The following is a 20,702-nucleotide window of genomic DNA, read 5'->3' as shown; positions in this document are numbered from 1 at the left end:
ACCATTTACAGTCAGTTATCTTATCAACCATCCTTTTGGTACCAAATGGCAATGCTAACAGCAATACCCATCACACTGAGAGACTGAAGTGCAGGGTAGATCTGGTAAAGAACCGTCTGCCCTGCACCATATAGTTCTGATGGTGCGCTTCCCAACCAATTAAGGAGGCATCAATTGGCCTTGATGGGCAAGGACAGGAGCTTGTGAGGGTTGTGTCTGTGAGGTACATACACTGTACGTGGCCATGTCTGGAGACAGCGCATGTGTAACCTTGCATAGTTTACTATGAAAAGTAGCTGCTGCCATGTGGCCAAGTAGCTGGAGACATGTCTTGGCTGAGATATGAGGGCAAGTTCTCACTGTGGATATGAGATCGAGAACTGATGAAAATCTGTGAGGCAGGCTCTGGCTTTTATGCCATCCAATTGTGCCCCAATAAATTCCAAGTGTTGCACCAGTATCACTGTAGATTCCGCCAGGCTTATGCAAAGGCCAAGGCTTGAGAAAGGCTTGTCAGTCGTATGGTGTGAAAAGCATCAGGTTCGGATGAGGCCTTGAGGAGACAGGTGTCTAAGTATGGAAATACAATGATGTCCCGTTTGCACAGGTAGGTAGCCACTACCGCCATGACTTTGGAGAACGCTCAGGGGGCTGTAGAAAGTCCGAAGGGCAGTACTTTGTATCAACAGTGATTGGTCCCCAGGATGAATCGGAGGAACGGTCTATGGGCAGAGTGTATTGTGATGTGGAAGTATATGTCTTGGAGGTCAAGGGCCAAGAACCAGTCCCCCTGTTCCAGTGCTGGGATAATGGTGGACAGGGTTGTATCTTGAAGCATTGCAGTTTGACAAACTGTTAAGGTTTTGAAGGTCTAGAATCAGTCACCACTCTGCCAGATTTCTTTTGGATCTGAAAATAGTGGGAGTAAAAGCACTTCCCTCTGCGCTGGGATGGGACCAGTAGGCTACCAGTTACAGAAGGCGGTTTATTTCTTCTCGTAGAATGTGTTCATGAGAAGGGTCCCTGAAGAGGGATGGAGGGTGTGTGGGATAGATAGGAATGGAATGGAGTATCCTTCTTTGATGATCTCTAGAACTCACTTGTCCAAAGTAATTAGCCACCATGATGGAAAGAAAGGGGCTAAATGGTCGCCAATTGGTGGGATGTTGGAGATGGTTGTCGTGACTGGAACAGGGAGGAGGCTTCTTGGGTCCTCAACCACAGCTTCAAAACTGTTTGGCTGAAGGCATGTGAGAGGTAGCCCCACTTCTTCGGATGCAAGAGTGGGTTGCATGTGGGGTTGCATCCATGGCATTCCGTACCAGGGCCCTGGTTTGGTTGGAAGTCGCAGATAATAAGGATGTGTGTTTTGTGCCTGTCCTGAACGTAAGGGGGAGAGGTAGTTCTCCTCTTCCTCGTCAGGGAAGAGCAGTGCCATCCTTAGAGGGGAAAGGAAGCAGTGCTGTAATTCCGGAGAAGAGGATGGAGGCAGAAGGAGGTCGCGTCTAAGTAATGGTGACTCAGGCCGGTCAGATATGAGCAGCTCCTTAGGGTATCTGAACTCCTGGGGAGGAGGAAGGAGCACCATTGGCACCGGCAGATGCATCAGTGTGGAGGGAGAGGTGCATTCGCTTGAGCAGCCAGCAGATGGAGTTGAGGTCTTGCATGGTGCCGAGGGTGTCACTAGTGCCTGAGAGTGCACAGGTGCAGAACTTGGTTGGTGCTGCATGTACAGTCGACACCAACAGAGTTGCCGGTGGTTTCATCAGTGCCACGGAGCCTGAAGTTGATTTGGTTGAGGTGTCCGTTTTTGAAGGTCTTGTGCCCAGAGATGGTGCTGTCGGCTGCAGGTCCGCCCGTTTAGGCTCTTTAGTTGTGGTACCAGAGGTACTCAGATGGTCCCTGGAGCTATGTCTCATCCCCAAAGATGTCAAAGCTACTGACCTTGTAGGGAGTGGTGTTCTTTCTGGCGGGCAGTTTGTCAAGAGGGTGATGAGGTAGTTAGTTTCTTCCCATCAGCATGGGAAAAAAACAGTTATTAACCTTTGTTCTTCAAGATGTGTTGCTCATGTCCATTCCATGCTAGGTATGTGCATGCTGCACGCATGGTTGATGAGGCTATTTCCCTGGTTATATTTTGATCTGGTTCTAGGACCCTCTGGAGCCACGCGCAGGTATGCGCTATGGGGGGAGGGGCACCACACCCTCTCAGTTCCTTTGTGATGGTTAACTCTGACAAAAGGGACTGGAGGGTGGGTCATGGAATGGACACGAGTAACATCTCGAAGAACAATAGTTATGAAAAGTTAATAACCATTTTTTCTTCAAGTGCTTGCTCATGTCCATCCCATGCTAGGTGACTCACAAGCAGTACCCTAGTAGGTGGGCTTGGAGTTCATGGACATGCTGATTGTAACAATGCTCTCCCAAAACTAGCATCATCTTGGGCCTGTTGGGTGATGGCTTAAGTAAAAGGCAAAGGTATGAACTGATGTCCAGGTTTGGCTCTGCAGATGTCCTGGATTGGTACCTGTGTGAGGAATGCTGCTGACAAAGCCTGGGCTTTTGTGGGCACGATGGCTGGAGGGGGAACATAGCAAGCTGAATACAGGTAGTTATCCAGGATTAGATTCTTTGGGTTGATACTGGGAACCCTCTCATCCTTTCTGCTACTGCCACAAAGAGTCACATGGACTTGCGGAAGGGCTTAGTCCTCTCAATATAAAAGGTGAGGGCCTGCCTAACGTCCAAGGTATGAAGCCATCATTCCTCTGAGCTTTTGTTCAGGTTTTAGGAACAAGATTGGTAGAAAAATGATCTGGTTGTTGTGGAATTGTGACACCAGCAGGAAGGCCGGATGGGGGCGCAGTTGGACCTTGTCCTTGAAGGACACTCTGTAAGGAGGTTCTGATGTAAAGGCCCTGATCTCAGAGACCCTTCTGGCCAAGATGATCACCATCAGGAAGGTGACCTTCCAGGAGAGAAGTAGTAGGAGCATGATGCTAACAGCTCGAAGAGGGGGCCCATAAGCCTGGACAGAACCAGGTTTAAGTCCCATGGGAAGTGGGGGTTCAGTTCGTGAACCTGAGGATAGAGTCTTTCCAACCCCTTGAGAAACCAGACTGTCATATTATGAGAACACTATTCTGCCATTCACTGGGGGGTGGAAGGCTGAGATGGCTGCCAGATTAACCTTAATAGACAAGAGTGGCAGACCCTGTTGCTTTGGGTGAAGCAGGTAGTCTAGGCTGAACAGAAGGTAAATTCTAGATGGAGAGAGGTCTTGTTCAGAGGCCCCAACAAGTGAAACATTTCCACTTGGCCAAGTAGATAGTAGAAAGCCTTATATCAGTGCTATCTAGCAAGACCTGTTGAACCTATGCTGAGCAGGCCTGTTCTTCAGGGTTCATCCATGCATTTAGGTGCAGGGAGGTGAATTTCAGGTAAAGAAGCCGGCCATGGTCTTGTGAAATCAAGTCCGGATGGAGTGGAAGTGAGAGTTGAGCTGCCACCGAGAGGTCCAGAATGTGGCATGGCCACACTGGTGCTATTAGGATAACCCTTGCCTTGTCCCATTTGATTTTTAGGAGAACATTGTGAACACTAAGGGGATCAGTGGAAAGGGGTACAGCAGGTGATTTTCCCGTGAGAGCACAAAGGCATCGGAGAGGGAGCCTGTGCTGTCCCCGCACAGTGAACAGGACTGATGGCATTTCCTGTTCTGATTGGTGACGAACAGGTACTCCTGAGGAGGATCCCACCTCTGGAAGATGACACAGATGACCTCCAGGTGAAGGGTCCACTCGTGGTGAGAGGAGAAGGACCTGCTGAGGTGATCTGCCAATACGTTCCGGGCTCCCGGGGCGTGAGACGCCTCAAGATGGAGTGTTTTGCACAAAAGTCCCATAGACTGACGGCCTCCTGACACAAGGTGGACAACTGGCCCCTCCATGCTTGTTGATATAAAACATGGCTGCTGGAATGCCAGGATCAGGTAGAGCTTGCCCATGGGTGGTGCCGGAGGACATGGTGTCGGAAAGGTGCCTGATGAACCCTGTTCCCTCCTGGTTCTGGAAGCAAGAGATAGTAGGTTCCCCAATGGGGCTGGATGGACTGGAAGAGAGAGAAGGTCCCTCGCCACCCGATAAGCCTCCGGAATTGACAGCACTGTCAGTCCATTGGTATCATGGTGGCTCCCTGGTGTCAGCGGAGGGTCCCACACGAGACTCAACTCTCTCGGTGGAGTCAACAGTGCCGATGCATGTCCAGGGGTAGGAGAGCAGCCCAGTGCAGGTCTCACGCCTTCTCCCTGCTTGCTCCTCTCTGCACCGGCGAGCACCCTCACTGCGCTGCTTTTTGTGCTTCTTCCATGGTACCGGGGATGAAGAACAGTGCTGGGAAGCGCTTGGTGCCGAGGGAGCACTTTGCACCAACGCTGAAATACTCAGTGCCAAATCGGACTTGCTCGGCTCTGAGACAGGCTTGAGGGTGGCCTCTATGAGGATAGCCTTTAGTTTGATGTTCTGGTCCTTCTTAGTGTGGGGTCTGAAGTCTCAACAGACTTTACACTTGTTCTTAATGTGAGTTCCCCCCAAGCACTTTAAGCAACTTAAGTGCAGGTCACTCACAGGCATAGGTTTGCCACGAGAGGCACAAGACTTGAAATCTGGGGACTGGGGCATGCCCAGCCCCTGGGACAAAAATCCTTTGATAATAAGAACTCCACTAACTATGTAACTATCACTTTCAAAAACTATATACGCTAAACTATTAACACTATAAACGGAAAAAAGGTCCAAAACCACTAGGAAGAGACTAGCCAAAGCAAGGCGGTAAGAAGGAATTGAGAGAGTGCGGGGCTGTCAGCACCCCTTATAACAATACACACATGCATGGCTCCAGAGGGTGCTAGAGCTGACACAACAGATACCGCTAAGAGAAAAATCTCCGGCAACAGTACATGTGGTAAGCACATACCCAGCATGGTATGGATATGAGCAAGCACTTGAAGAAAAGATTTCTTCTTAGAAGTATGTGGCGAATGAGGGTTGGTGGATGACCTAGCTGTGTGAGAGAGCCACATAAACGGAAGTGTCCAGACCATGGTCCGATGCTGGACGCAATGATCTCTCCATGAGAAGTCATAGCCAAATGTCTCTGTCTTTTCTGGCCCTGGCAGTCAGATTGTGGCAATGGGTACACTTCTGTGGGATGTGTCCCTCACCCAGGCAGTGGATGCACTATGGGTGACTGTTGCTTACCGGGAATGCCTGCCAGCAGGAAACACACCTCTTAAACCTAGGAGATCTGGGTACAAGGATGAGGAAGAAAGCTTCCCAGTTGGGAAGGGTGGGAAGCGGGAAAATGAAATAGTAAATTACGAATTAACAGAGAGGGTAAGAGGAAGGAAAAATGATAAAGAAAAGAACTAACTATTAAACTACACTAAACTAACAGGTAAGGCATTATATAACAGCTCAAAGGGTAGAAGGGCCGTGCTCTGGATTCTGTCCCATACCAAAGGCATTTGAGAAGGAACTGGGAGGTAGATGGACTGAACAGCATTATATATACATGCTACACGGGCCATGTGAGACAAGGAGGTGTGCATATGTGGTCCAACAGGCACTGCTAATGAAGATCTCTGATCCCAAGAGCAGGGAGCGCTGCTGCACCTACAGTGGAGCACCCATAGGGACATCACTCGAAAAAGGAATCACTCTTGGTTCAACTAGACTGCCTGGTAGCTGGAAGGAACTGAGAGGTGGGTCAAAGCCGTGGATCTTTTTATATGCTTGGGTCTAAATGTTCAGAGCAATGAGCGAGCATGGTCCCAAATGCCAAAGCTTTCTAGCATGTTCTGGTAACAATATGTATGTGAAGGTGCTCCCAAAAAACACGGATCTCTACAGGCAATTCTTGAACCTACACTGACAAAAACTCCTGCCCACTCTCCCAATCCACTACAAATCATCGGCCCAAGAAAGCAGCATTGGCGCTGCAGAATGCACTATGATACGGACATTACACCCATCATTTACAACAGCCTATATGAGAGCGGGGTATTGTGTGTTTTCCCACTCTGCCTAGCAAAAATGAGATAAAATTTTAACAGACTTAGTTTAAAAAAATTAAAAATATGTTTTTATTTTGCAAAATCATGCAATCATTAAAAATCTGAAACTCCCTGTAACTTGTCTTAAACCATCCCCATAAGAGCTAGCTCTAGCAATTGACTTGACCACGATAATAGTTGTTGTGACACTCCGTTGTAAACTCACTGAGTGACAACCAGATGATTGGTTGTGGGCATGCCTAACATGGGAGACACTGTTAATTTATAAATTCCATTGTTAGTTTTGTCATTTGGAGCAACTAGGCAATGTTTTACAGTTCTATTTTTTTAGATTTGTGTAAGTAAGTTTGGATAATCATGAGTACATACTGCTTGACTTCTTGGACTAAACAACTTCTCTAAACTTTAAGTGTTTGTTTTTCAACAGTCACAAAAATTAAATGTGATCTTGGAATCAAGACTACTACTTCTACACATATAAAACTCTTATTTTAATAATCTTTTTACTCAAAAAGATACTGCATTCAAAGTGTATTCTCCAGTACAATTCAATACAGTATACCAAAATTTGCCAAAGATAACAGTTAATTTAGCCTCAGATTCAAGTTCATATTTGTATCAAACTCATGTCATGCTAAAAGACATGGTATTACTTTAAATCTTTGGAATCTGTATGAAAAAATAAAAATAGTAAGAAATGAAGCAGCTTAAATTGCTTAGTCATATAAGCTAAGTTAATTTTATCTTAGCTTCATTTCTATTTTGCCATTGCTTCCATCTCTAGGCATTTCTAAGATGCCAATTGCCAAGATACCAAGACAACTCAAAAATAGTAAAATTCAAAAAGTGTAACAGGGGACTATATAGATATATATAGTCTATGAAGTCACGCACAAAAAAATTGAAAAAAATATAAAATCTTTTTACTCAGTCCTACTCACATGGCATGCTGCAAGTTAGTTCTCAGTTTGACATAGTTCATCGCTGCCCTCTCTTGCTGTTGCCTGGCTGCTTCTTCTTGTTGTCTTTGAGCCAACATCCACGTTACTTGCGTGCTAAAAAAAATTATTCTCCTTTAAATGTGAACTGGTTTCATATTTGAACAGTAATACAACGTATATGTTAGTTGTTTCTACATACTTGTAATCAAGTGGAGCTTGATGGTGTTCAGGCTGCATTGGATATACACCCATGTAACTTTCTTCAGGTCGCAACCGCTTAGGCTCCCTCATGATTGTGGAAGTGAGTTGTGGCGTTTGCATCATGACTGGTGTGTGCATTGTCTGCTCCCTGTTCAACCACATGCTGTCACTACTACTGCTTTCTTCCGCTGAAAGTGAAGAACAATATCAGCATATACTTTTCACACCAATTTAAAATCAAATTATTTAAATGTGACAAATAGAGTGATATATCTTTCAAGGTGTCCATTGGGAATCAATAATACATTTCTTAACTTTTAAGAATCTGCAGAGTAAAATGTACTCAGGAATGCCTTGGCACAACTGACCATTGCATAAATTATTTTAAATACCTTAAATACCTTACCACTAAAAGCACATTGTTTTTTCCTTCACTTGATCTGTGTGCCCATGTCTTATCATTCAGACTTCCTATTCAGGGTAGCATTGCAAGAAATATATATACACAAAATTAGGTTGTAAAGATACATTAAAGGACAGAGATACTCTTATCAATCTGACAAATATGAAAACTCAAGGTCAGATCCCCAGCTTGTGTAAATGAGGTTGGCTTCATTAACTTCCGAAAATGTCAATATATTTTGTAAGTAAGAAAATATTCACACCTTCAGGTATTTTCCGCTTCCCTGTTGCTGGTTTTGTTTTCTTATTCCTTACTGTAGAGCCTCTACTGCTGATTCCGCTAATGACTGACATAGTATCATCATCACCTCCAGCTAGTAAGGAATTCCTATAAGACATGAGAGGAAGCCACACATCTTCCCTTCGTAGAGACATCTGAAAGGTCATGAATTTCTCCAAGTAAACATACCTTTAAAAGAAATAATGATTATAAATGTGCAGAATATATTAAGACATTCCTATATTTTAAGAAATGTAAATTTGATTACTCAAAAACTTGCATCATAATGTCATCTTCATTCCTAATTTCAAAGACTTTTATAACCTAATTAACAAGTGTTGCCAACAGAAAACTCAACAAGATGTCTAGACTTGTTCATCCACCTTAGTATGAAAATAACTGAAACAAACAGTTTGCTTTGTTGTGATCATACTTGTTTGCTCCAGTCTAGTTACTCATGGCATATCAAAAATCCCATTTTAGAGACTATATACACATTTACTACATGAACAAATAAAGGTTACTTGTAACTTGGCATATTCACACTTATGGATAATGTGCCAACTGGTGCAACCTAACCATCTCTAAGCAGTGCCTGTTAGTGGGTGCATGGTGTGCTCTATTACCCCTCCCATCCATGTTCAAACATTCTGAGGGTGAGACGCTATGTAAGTGGATGTTGCGCCTTCTAACATCTCAATTCCATCTACTGCTGACCCACAGAAACAAAGATAGGACTCTGAGAAGGAGGGGAAGGTGAGTGGGATGTGTGAATATACAGAGTCACCTCAAAGAACTCAAGTTACATGTAAGAATACTTCATTTATTCATGTCTTAAATGCTTATATAATCTGCAAAATGGAATCTTTGGTATTCCATTTTGTTTTGATGAAGCTTGGACCTGAATGACTTCTTCTTTTGTTGAAACTGCAAGGAAGAAGCTGTTTGCTGGTGTTGTTGCTGTCTTGAGTTGAAAGATATAATTTTATCCTCAATCTTCATTGTATCTAGTAACGAAAAGTGGTAGGTGGTCTCCTTCTAGCAGTGGAAAACAAATCAAGCAAATGAGCAGTAGATTTAGTCTCAACTTTTCCAAAAGCTCATCCTCCTTGTTACTGAAAAGAGAATCACTCTCAAAGGTGAGATCCCAAATCTTAAACCTAGTGTCCAACAGACCAGGGATGTCTTCTCAAAGTAACAGCAGATGCTAAGACTCTGGCTAAAGAATCAAAAATATCAAAAAAAAGCCCTGAGAACATGCTTTGCCACATTATGTCCCTCTCCCAAGATAGCACTGGCTAATCGTCTGTGTTCGTCTGATAACTCTTGCACAAAGGTAGCCATTTTCTCCTGCAGATTGAATTTATAAAGTGGGACATTGCCATTGGGTAATTAGATACTCTAATACCTAGAGATTAAGAAGAAGAAAAATTCTTTTCAGGGCATCCAACTTCTTCCTTCTTTATCTATGGGGGTTGAATGAGCTTGACCAGACTTAAATATATTACTAGCTACTGCAACCACCAAACAATGTGGCAAGGGAAAAATATGAAAAACACAAAACCCCCTCAACATGGGATTTGATACAGTTCATCTGCCTTCTTAGAAACGGGCTGACAGGAAGCAGGGGTAACACAAACTACCTTAGCAGGTTGCAAGAGACTATCCAAAATAGAGGTACAAAATGTCCAAAGGGCTGAGAAAACCAAGAGTTGGGGGGCATAAACTTGGAGGGCTCAGATCTTTTGACTCTTTCTTGATCCTCTTTAATTGTGGATCTGTCCTCAGATGTACTATGGATCTCACAGGAGAAAACAGCCCAGAGGATGAAGAAACACGAACTGTGAGAAAGGTCTGTCTGGTGATACTGTAGGAGATTTAGGAGGAGGCGGCAGAGATGGTCCAGAGAAAGAGTATCTTCCATCCTCCCTCTCTTATCATCAGTAGGGGATTTAGACCTTGGAACTGACAAAGTCTACCTTTTCCTATCCTCAAACGATTCAAAGAACAATCAGATGCCAAACAAACTTCTACTACTACTGTAACGGTCCTCTTCAGATCAGTCATTGATACTAGGTTTGGTAAAGACAACTGTGCCTATCTGACAGCGACTGTCTTCTCCTTCACCTTTTTCTTTGCAACTGACATTCTCTCAGCTTTAATAGGAGGATCTTATTAACTAGGCATGTCAGCTAGAACCAACAAAGACATCCCTCGGATTTTTTTAGGCACCCTACCTTGATGCAGTTGGAGCTGATAGAGACCTCTTAGCCTTCGGATCTGAAGAGCTCTCAAAACCCCAGGGTCTAGCAGTAAGTTTTCTTAAGCAGGAGCACCTGGCAGCCTGTTTTACCTCTCATTACACATTCTGGGTGTGAAGGTCCAACAGATGGAACACCCAGAAGGAGCATGACTCTCACTGAGGCACTTAACACATCTCACTTGATCATCCCAGTGCCAGAAATTGGCTCAACAGAGAGGACATCGCTTGGAACCTGGCTTCTTTGGATCTGTCAACCTACAGACCTATAGAACCAAACCTAAAAACTAAAACTAAAAATTACTAACATACTAACGTCACCAACAGGCTATCCAAGACACTATGGTAGGAATAAAAATCGGATCCAAAGGACCGGAACAATTCACTTCCATCTAGCACTAGCAGTTGGAAGGAATTGTGGTAGTAGAGGGCACAGTGCCCCCTTATATAGCCCCACTCTCAGAATGTTCATGAATGCTGAAATGAGGAGGTGCACCTGTGTTCTAACAGGCACTGCTCAGAAAGGTTCCATAGATGAGCCAACCAGGGCAGCCTATTACCTATATAACTAGGTATATATACAGCCACTTGAAGTGCAAGCTTTTCAAACTGTTAATGATGTTTATTCTTTCCATTAAAAGCTATGATTTCAATAGCTGAAAGCAGAACAGGAGACACCAAGTAATCGATTAACAATTATAGAACAGCTAATACTTCCTTAGTTAACAACTAATATTATGATATACTTATTACAAAAATCAGGGACTCTGCTATAATAGCTTGCCTTTCCCTTGCTTTTCCATTAATTCTAAATGTTACTGAAGTTTACTTCAACAGTAGTGATGGCAATTTTTTGCCTAGTTAATAATAAAGGTGGAATTAGAGATAAAATGTTATCAAATTTAACTATGATGTTTTCATCATTTAACATTTCATAATAAGAACTTTCAGAGAATACTTACACTGTTCTTTTGTCTTGTCTGAGAAGTTTGGAGGAGAACTCACTCAGAATATCAAGAAATGCCAAATTTAAAGGAGGATGGCTCTCACCTTGTGGATTAGGCTCTTTAAAAGCAAACTCTATGCCATCTCTGAAAATAAAAGTTAAAAATTAAGATTAAGAAGAATTACCTATTTTACAGTTTTCTATAGCACCACCCACATGACCAAAGTATCTAATCACTGAGAGAGTTATAATTTGTCATTTCACTCCTTTCCCCCTGCATTAAATCCATGAAGAACAAGACAAGGTCAAAACCACCATTCTTCCAGAGGTATTAGATAAGACACCCTTGAAAGTTGTCAAGTGTTACTCGTATGTGAACTGGTGGAATGAATTTGGTTCTCAAACATGACAAGGAAGAGTACTACCAGTAGTCAACTGGGTCACCCTTCTTTATCAACAAAGAGGTTGAAAACACTTCTTCGTGATACTTCCTAGCATTTCATGTAGTGTAAAAGGAACTAGAATTGGACTGAACAGTAAAGTTATTCAGTGCTTCAGGTTTTTTTTTGGTGTAGTACAGTCAGGCCCCACTTAAAGCTCTGGGAAAACATGATTCTTAGAATCAAGTAAAAACTACAATAGAAAAATCACTTTTTTCACGTCTACTTGACTAGCAAAATAAAAGATCCTCAAAAAGCACTAAAACATTTTGTATTAATACATCACTTTGGTAAATTTCCAAAACAAAATATTTGTCATGTCAGAGACAAAAATATCTTGTCTGCGGAAATGAAGTAAAAAAAAAATGTATCAGATAATTACTTGTGTAACATGGCAATAGCTTCTCTTGTTTTCAGTTGATCAAGTCCAAATGTTAAAGCAAAACGTCGAGCAAGTTCCTTAATACCACTAAATGTCGGTGATGATCTGTCAAAATTATAACCATTTTCTTGTATCATCTCATTGAAAAGCTGCATGAAATGAGGAAGAAAGATATTTACTGATTAAAATATACCAAATGTTGTATAAAACTAGACTGAGAACCAGATTTCTCACTTTTGTGATTGTAAGAAAATAAATTTTGCATAATTAGGCAATGTTTCATTACAAAATAATGAAAACTGGCGATTTATGAAAACCTAAGTCTACAAATGCATCTCCCTGCCAAGTCAGGATTATTCCTTAAAGTACATTCTCTAATCCGTTTAGTCTAGATTTAGATATCCCAAGATATGAGGCTTTCAGCACATTCCAAATGAGACAACTGCACAGTTTAGCACACCTTGTTCTCAGGGTAATTCCCCAGATTCCCATCCTAAATATTTTCTATTTAGGTATCCATACGGTTTCTCATGCGACTCCTGTAGTAAGATGAGGCCCTGAAACAAACTCTTGTGTCAAAGGCCCAGTCTGAGGCCTGAAGCCTGAACCAAAGTACTTCCAGGCATTGCTAAGTAAAAGCTGGGCTGTGAGCCAGAGGCAGGCCCCGCTCACAGAAGTTGGCGAGAAGAGGGTTGTTAGAAGCAGGTGCATTCACATATAAGTGCTAATAAAAAGAACTTGTGCCAAGATGGCACCTGGACATCCTGATACAAGGACACTACACAGACAACAAGGAACAGGCAGGTGCATCTTAAAGACAGGGTCAGAAAGACAGCATGATGGATAGATCTGTTTGTTTGAAACAACATGATCAAAGGGGGAAGACAGCACCCTAATGAGCCAAGGGGCTGTACCTCAATACATCAGTAAGGATGAGTAATCTGTTCTTTAACTGTACAAAAGTAGGTCCCGGAGTGCGCATCTTTGTCTGGCCTAGGGGGCAGTGGAAAGTCCCACCACTGACTGAGCCGGTCCATTGCCAGGGGCACAAATTCGTAGCATGGCCTGTAGAGTATACGGGAAACTATTACTGTGCTTCGTTTGACAATAAACCTGGCTCGGGTTCCTTAGTACCTTACTAGAGTATGTGGTCTTTGGGGGTTCTCTTGGGGTTTGCTGTGTTAGCTATCTGCGCAGAACTGGGGCAGCACAGAGGGAACACGCACACAGCCGACATCATCGAACAAGAGTAGAGCACCATACTGGTAGCTACTGGCAACAATTATCACTGTAGTGTGGAGTGCCTACTCAACCCATCAATTTCTAGTTCACCCCTTTGTACCATCCTAAATGAAAGTTCCTCCTCTCCACCTCTACGGTGAAATTCTGGCCCCACTGACGTAAATGGCAAAATTCTCATGACTTCAATGAAGCCTAGATCTCACCGCCCCCATGTTTATATCCTTCATTTACTGGTAGACCTACACCAATATTTGGCAAAACTGAATACACTGAGCTCTTTTAATCTTTCCTCTTAAATCAATACTTCTAGCTTCCTTCTTTGGTGCTATTCACTAAACTTCTTTCCATCTGTAAGTATCTTTTTTGTAACAAGGTACTGGAGCAAAATACAATTTACATGCATTTATGAACAAAATGATTGCTAGCAGCTTGTCCCATGAAGTGTCTATTTATGCAGTTCATTGCCTTTTTTGCAGTTATATTACACTGCAAAATGTCTTGTTTCTTGTACACTATGTGTATGTCTACATGGGGATAAAAAACCTGCAGATGACTCAGGTCAGCTGACTTGGGCTCAGAATCTGAAAAATCACTGTGCAGCTGTTCGGGCTTAGGCCCTGCGAGGCTAGAAGGTCCCAGAGCTCCGTCTCCAGCCTGAACCTCTACACAGCGACTTTTAGCCTCGCAGTCTGAGCCTGAGTCAGATGACGTGGGCCAAACACACCCAGGCTGCAGGTCTTTTATCCCTGTGTCGACACACCCTATCAGTCCTATGGTCTCTTTTCAGTTCTTCTGCTTCCAAGGGTTCTCCCCTATAATGTCGTTTCCTAGATGCATTACTAAGCATTTTTCCAAGTTTAATATATTTTCTACATTTTCTGAGTCCCTTTGTATTCTTTTTCCGACCACACTGGTATATGGAACTCCCGTCAAGTTGGCATTATGTGACCATTTATTAGTATAGTGTTTAATACCTTTTTTAGATCATTAGATTGTCTATAGGATACACGCAGAGAAGGCTGATGAGATTTTATGCTTTCACAAAAAAATTACTAACTGGATAAAGTAAAAAACTGTATAAAGAGAAATTAGCAGTTACTTGAACATTTTTTTCTTTCTAGGCCAGAGGTTCTCAAACTGGGGGTTGGGACTCCTCAGAGGGTCGTAAGGTTATTATATGAGGGGTTGTGAGCTGTCAGTCTCCACCCCAAACCCCACTTTGTATCCAGCATTTATAATGGTATTAAATATATTTAAAAGCGTTTTTAATTTATATGAGGGGAGGGGTCGCACTCGCGCTTGCTATGTGAAAGGGGTCATCAGTACAAAAGTTTGAGAATCACTGTTCTAGGCCTACAATCCTAAAGTGAGATTCATGTAGGTGGTCCCCTGCAAACACACAGCACCCCATTAACGTCAATGTGAGTCCACCTGAATTATGTCATTGCTGAATTAGGGCTTTGAAAGATATTTTAATTTCTGAGATGAATGAAGCCTTTGCCAAGCACTGATGTGTAATAAATAAGGTAAGTCTTTTTCATTACTAGATAGAATGAAAACAGTTGGGGGAAAAGTGGGAGCTATTTTTCCTTGTTGATCCGCTCAAGAACATGTAATTAAGGAAGTTTGTAATGCATTTATTATATTATTAAAATGAACACGTGGCTCCACTCACTATTCTATAACTGTAAGATATTATGATAGAGTACCTCTTCATTAGATTTTTACAATCTTTTTCCCACCTTTCATTAACATAATACTTTTAGACAAATGCAGAATAAGCAGCGTTTTCTTTAAATCACCTTAAAAATAATTAGAGCCTTGCTTTACAGTTTAATACCTCCTTCTAACCCTCCCCTCCACACAATTTCCTATGAAAAAGTTACCCACAACCAACAAGGAATATTTTATTATTCTGTATTTATATATGAACATTTAAAATGAATAATTCTTACCTGCTGTAAACTAAGAATAAGTGTCTTCGCACACTGAATTTTGTCTATCTGTCTTGTTTTACTCATTGTTTCTTTGATAATATCTCCATAGTCATTGTAATACTAGGAAAAAAAATCCACACAAAACAGCTGAAGCTTTAGATTTTAGAAAAATACATTTTACTACTGAGACCTTCAAAAAAGAATAATGCATTATGTACTTTCTTTACCATGTACTTTGCTAGAAACATGTTCAGAACCTAACAAGAAGGAAATGATGAAATAGCTTTACAGTGTTAAAAAACACATTTTTCACTATAAAATTATACTCAAAACCTGAAATTTTTGAAAAGTTCAACAGAAGTTTTCCGTTGCCTTTCATACCCTGCTTAATGAACAAGAGTGTTGGTTTTGAGGCAGAATGACCTACAGTAACTCCTCACTTAACGTCCTCTCGCTTAACGTTGTTTCGAACTTACGTCCCTGCTCAATTATAGAACATGCTCCATTTAAAGTTGTGCAATGCTTCGCTATAACGTCGTTTGGTTGCCCGCTTTGTCCACAGCTGGAAGCCCCCCTATCAGTTCCCCATCCCCCAGCGCCTACCGCGGACCGGCAGACCACATGGATCAGCACCTTCCCCCTCATCCCCACACGCCTCCTGCCCGTGGCAATCAGCTGGCTTGCGGCATTCAGGAAGCGCCTGTGCGCCATGTCCTTGCGCCTCCCTCCTGAACGTCACAAGCCAGCTGATTGCTGCAGGCAGGAGGGAGGGAGGAGGAGCAAGGACACGGTGTGCGGAGTAAAGGGGGAGATGGGAGGGGGAAGAAGAGGAGGGTTAAGGGTGGGGGCTTGGGGTAAGGGGTGGGCCGAGGGTTGAGCCCCCTGCCCCTGGTGCTTGCAAAGTAGAGGAAGCTGCTGCTACTGTGCAGTGTGCTTCTCCTAGCCTACAGCACCTTCAGTCTCCTTGCCTGCCTCACTGTCTCCAGTGCCAGTGGGCTGTGCCTGTGTGGGGTAAGGCGGGGGCACCTCCTAACTATAGTACTGTACTGTACGGCAAAAAAAATCCTGGAACCTAACCCCCCTATTTACATTCATTCTTATGGGGAAATTGGATTCACTTAACATCATTTCACTTAAAGTTGCATTTTTCAGGAACATAACTACAACGTTAAGTGAGGAATTACTGTATTTAGCTTCATGGTTGACAGGCAGCCATACTTAATAAATACACAAGCATTAGTAGCACTGCCTTTCTTGGGAGAAGAGCTTAGTCTAGTAATTTTGGTGACAATGGTGAGGAAAGCCCATTTTCTTTGTGGCAAAGGGGGTATTCCTTCCTCAACTTCCACAGGAGGGCTACCTAGCCTCCGTAGCTGCCTTCTTTAATTAATAAATAATAAATAATAAAATTTCCACCATTGTTCCTTAAAAGTATTTAAAATTGAATAAAGAATCTATATGTACTCCTTAGTTATCCAGAAAGCACGTTAAAATAATTAGGAGAGAATCTCTGTCACTGTGTTAAAAAAAAAAAAGCTGTACACTTAAGCTAAGTACACACTACAGCTTAAGTTGGTATAATTTATGTGCCTCAGGGATGTGAATAATCCACCCCTGTGAGTGATGAAAGTTACACCAACCTATGTGCCAGTGTGGACAGCATTACGTTGGCGGGAGAGTTTATCCTGACGACACTGCTATTGCTGCTTGCGGGGGCTGGAGTAATTAAGTCAATGGCAGAGCTCCTTTCCATCAGCTTAGAGCAGTGGTTCTCAACCAGGGGTATGTGTACCTTTGAGGTTACACAGAGGTCTTCCAGAGGGTACATCAACTTATCTAGATCAGTGACTTTCAACCTTTCCAGACTACTGTACCCCTTTCAGGAGTCTGACAGGTCTTCCGTACATTATACCTCACTTAAAAACCACTAATTTACAAAATCAGACATAAAAATTCAAAAGTGTCACAGCACACTATTACTGAAAAATTGCTTACTTTCTCATTTTTACCATATAATTATAAAGTAAATAAATTGGAATATAAGTATTCTACTTACATTTCACTGTATAGTATATAAAGCAATATAAACAAGACATTGTCAGTATGAAATTTTAGTTTGTACTGACTTTTTTTAGTGCTTTTTTTGTTAGCTTGTTGTAAAACTAGGCAAATATCTAGATAAATTGAAGTCCCTGGATGACCTCTGTGTACCCCCACAGTACACGTAGCCCTGGTTGAGAACTACTGACTTGTTTATACAAATCAGACTCCTGAAGGGGGTAGAGTAGTCTGCAAAGATTAAGAGTCTCTGGTTTAGGGCATCTGCACTAGCCATGCTACAGCAGTAAGCTCTGTAGTGTAGCCATAGGTCAGAGGGGGGAACAGCATGGAATAGTTAATGCATTTTTTGTACAGCTAAGAAGCAAAGACTTTTATGTTCACAGACAGACGGCTCAGGATGAGCAGCCATGGCTCTGGATCCCAGGAACAGAGGGTATTATTTATTGAACTAAAGCAGTAATCTATGTGTAATGAGTAAAATTTCTATTTGTGCAGAATCTCTGTTCCCTGGATCCAATAATTTTTCCATCCTATAAAACTCTAAGATCTTGTGTATCAAAAAGAATTTCATTTTCATTTGGAATTAGCCATCACTCAGTTGATTTTTATTCATCTACAGTAACGAGGTTAAAAAAAGCCAGCTACCTTCTCATACTCAAACAAGAAATCAAAAGTACCATATATCAGGATGGGAAAATAAATCTATTAAAAGTGTTAAAGTTCAGCTGTGGGAATAATTTTACACAATAAAACAATATGTTACTCTGACACAATAAAGTTGTCTTTGCAATTTTCCATATGGAAACATGGGAAACAACTACCTGTTTATATTGGATTTAAAATTCAAATTTACCTTCATATATTGCTTGAAAATATCTGCAGCAGTATTCATTTCAACCACAGTATATACAATAAGTTTACAAAAAGCTGCAAGCAAATTTCTTCTTTTGTGCAATGCTTCAATCTTGCTAGCTTCATCATCCTGCTGTCCATCTGGAAGGTATGCAAAGCATTAAACTACCTAAGACTTTTGTTGTTTTTTATTATTCAGGTCATTTACTTACTCAAGTGGCTGAACACTTTACATTTTGGCCTTCTACCTCTATATGAAGAAGTGTTATAGCAAAAGCACCAGGAGTCAAGGTTCAAGAATTCTGTTAGCTTTCCCAGTAACTCACTGTTACCTTGAGACAAATGACTTCACCCATCTGAAAAATGAGACTAGTACCTATTCCAAAGGAATGTTATAAGGTTTAAATAAGGCTTCTAAAGTACTTTGAGATCATTGAATGGAAGGTGTTACTTTACCGTATGTGTATTTCCTAACAATAAAGCTGCCAGATTACTGTGAAACTATTAATTTCAATGTTGTGTGGCAATATTTGGCTAAACCAATACATTTTTAACGTTTGCTAAAAGCAGCTTTATTACTACAATTTATTTTCTACTTTTTGGTAATGAAAAAGTGTTTCTTTTCAATGTTTACACAGTTACATCTGATCAAATCTTGTAATACACCAACCCTGTCATGGGAGAAACGCCTCTAAGCGAACATTCCCTCGACACCACTCAAATCCTATGCCTTTTTAGAGACTATCAACAATGATGCCAATTCTAGTAAAGATTTGTGTGACTGACACTTTCTTTGTAATCTCTACAGCACCATTTTATTGTAACTATTTTTAAGTCTCTCTCTTGCTGGGATTAACCTGAACAGATGTAAATGTGAAATGCCCTACACCCTTGTTATTGCATGCTGTTATCAAGTCCCCATTTCACTTTACACCCTTATTAACTAATCATTGGCTTTGTGAAATATTGACTAAGTAGTATTTACTTCGAGTGCAGCCAAGAAAAGCAAAAATAGAAGCTCACAAGCAAAACTGTAAAGAAGTTCAGTACCAAGGTTAACAATGTGGTTTTAATACATGGGATAACTAAATCACATAGGTTAACTAACGAGCTACCCAAAGTCACAGAGTAAGCTTGCAACTATCAGGCCTGGTCTACACTAAGAAGGGGGGTGGAACTAGGGTATGCAAATTCAGCTACGTGAATAGCGTAGCTGAATTCGAAGTACCCTAGTTCGACCTACTCACCCGTCCAGACGCAGCGGGGTCGAACTCCGCGGCTCCCCCGTTGACTCCGCCACCGCCGTTTGCAGTGGTGGAGTACCGGAGTCGACCGCAGCGCTTCCGGAGTTCGAACTCACCGCGTCGACCCGGAAGGTAAGTGTAAACCTACCCTCAGATTAGAAACTAAAATACTCTGGTTTCTAGACTCTTTTGCTCTAACCAGTAAACCTTTCAGACCGCTAAGTAAAACAGCTCATACACAAGGTGTTTGTGTTGTGGGGTTTTTTTTTTTGGGGGGGGGGGGGGGGGACGACACACTATATATTAAATTTTAAGATTTAAAAATAATTTTTGGCCTAACCCTGCACCATCAAAGTCAATGGGAATTTTAGTACTGACTTCAACAGCAGCAGGTTGAACCCCTTTATTTGGGCAAAAAGAAAGATTTATTTTACAGGGTTTTTCCTTACTTTTATATATATGTATTTTAAAAAGTAAGAGTTGGAAGAAACCTCATGGCTCTGTTTGCCAATTCTGGATTGTTCCGCACAGTACTTTTTCTAGTCTATTTTTAAACATCCCTAGTGATGGAACTTCTACTACTTTCCTGGGAGACTACTCGACAGCCTAACAAGTCTGCCTGAATCTCCCCCACAAATATTCAGTCTAAATGTTTTCATTCTTATATTAAAGAGTGAAAATATTTTTGTATCACCCTAAACAATTTATCTCTATACACAGCATTACTCTTCAAATACTTATGATAACGTAAGTTATCAAACAAAACCAAGATGCTTCCTAAATCCATGGTAGGCACACACCTTGAATACTGTGTGCATATGTGGTTGCCCCATCTCAAAAAAGATATATTGGAATTAGAAAAGGTTCAGAAAAGGGCAACAAAAATGATTAGGGCAACAAAAATGATAGAACGGCTTCCATATGAGGAGAGATTAATAAGAATGGGACTTTTCAGCTTGGAAAAGAGGTGACTAAGGGGGGATACGACTGAGGTCTATAAAATCATGAGTGGTATAGAGAAAGTAAATGTGGAAGTGTTATTTACTCCTTCTCATAATACAAGAACAAGGGGCCACTAAATGCAATTAATAGGAAGCAGGTTTAAAACAAACACAAAAAAGTATTTTTTCATGCAATGCACTGTCAACCTCTAGAACTCCTTGCCAGAGGGTGTTGTGAAGGCCAATACTATAACGGTGTTCAAAAGAGAGCTAGACAGATTCATGGAAGATAGGTCCATCAATTGCTATTAGCCAGAATGGGGAGGAATGGTGTCCCTAGCCTGTGTTTGCCAGAAGCTGGGATTGAGTGACAGGGCATGGATCACTTGATCTCTATGGATAGTAATTTCATACTCCAATAAGAATATAACATTAGGGATCTATTATTGACCACCTGACCAGGACCGTGATAGCGACGATGAAATGCTAAGGGAAAT

The 20,702-nt window shown here is 41.8% G+C and overlaps 1 protein-coding gene across 1 annotated transcript in view; it reads right to left on the bottom strand.

The window, feature by feature from the left end:
• Positions 1-20,702, bottom strand: part of STAG2 (stromal antigen 2) — a 174,916-nt gene that overhangs the window by 15,984 nt on the left and 138,230 nt on the right. Inside the window, exons 25-31 of the mRNA XM_045030088.1 lie at positions 18,022-18,161; positions 15,126-15,227; positions 11,929-12,077; positions 11,123-11,251; positions 7,884-8,089; positions 7,217-7,406; positions 7,018-7,131 (exon numbers count right to left, since the gene is read on the bottom strand). Of these exons, the coding sequence (XP_044886023.1) occupies positions 7,018-7,131; positions 7,217-7,406; positions 7,884-8,089; positions 11,123-11,251; positions 11,929-12,077; positions 15,126-15,227; positions 18,022-18,161 (1,030 nt within the window). The remainder of the gene's footprint in view (positions 1-7,017; positions 7,132-7,216; positions 7,407-7,883; positions 8,090-11,122; positions 11,252-11,928; positions 12,078-15,125; positions 15,228-18,021; positions 18,162-20,702) is intronic.

This window comes from Mauremys mutica, chromosome 9 (genome assembly GCF_020497125.1).
Source record: "Mauremys mutica isolate MM-2020 ecotype Southern chromosome 9, ASM2049712v1, whole genome shotgun sequence".
Lineage (NCBI taxonomy): Eukaryota > Metazoa > Chordata > Testudines > Geoemydidae > Mauremys > Mauremys mutica.
Note: the sequence above shows the minus strand (reverse complement) of the source record. Positions and strands in the feature narration are given on the sequence as shown.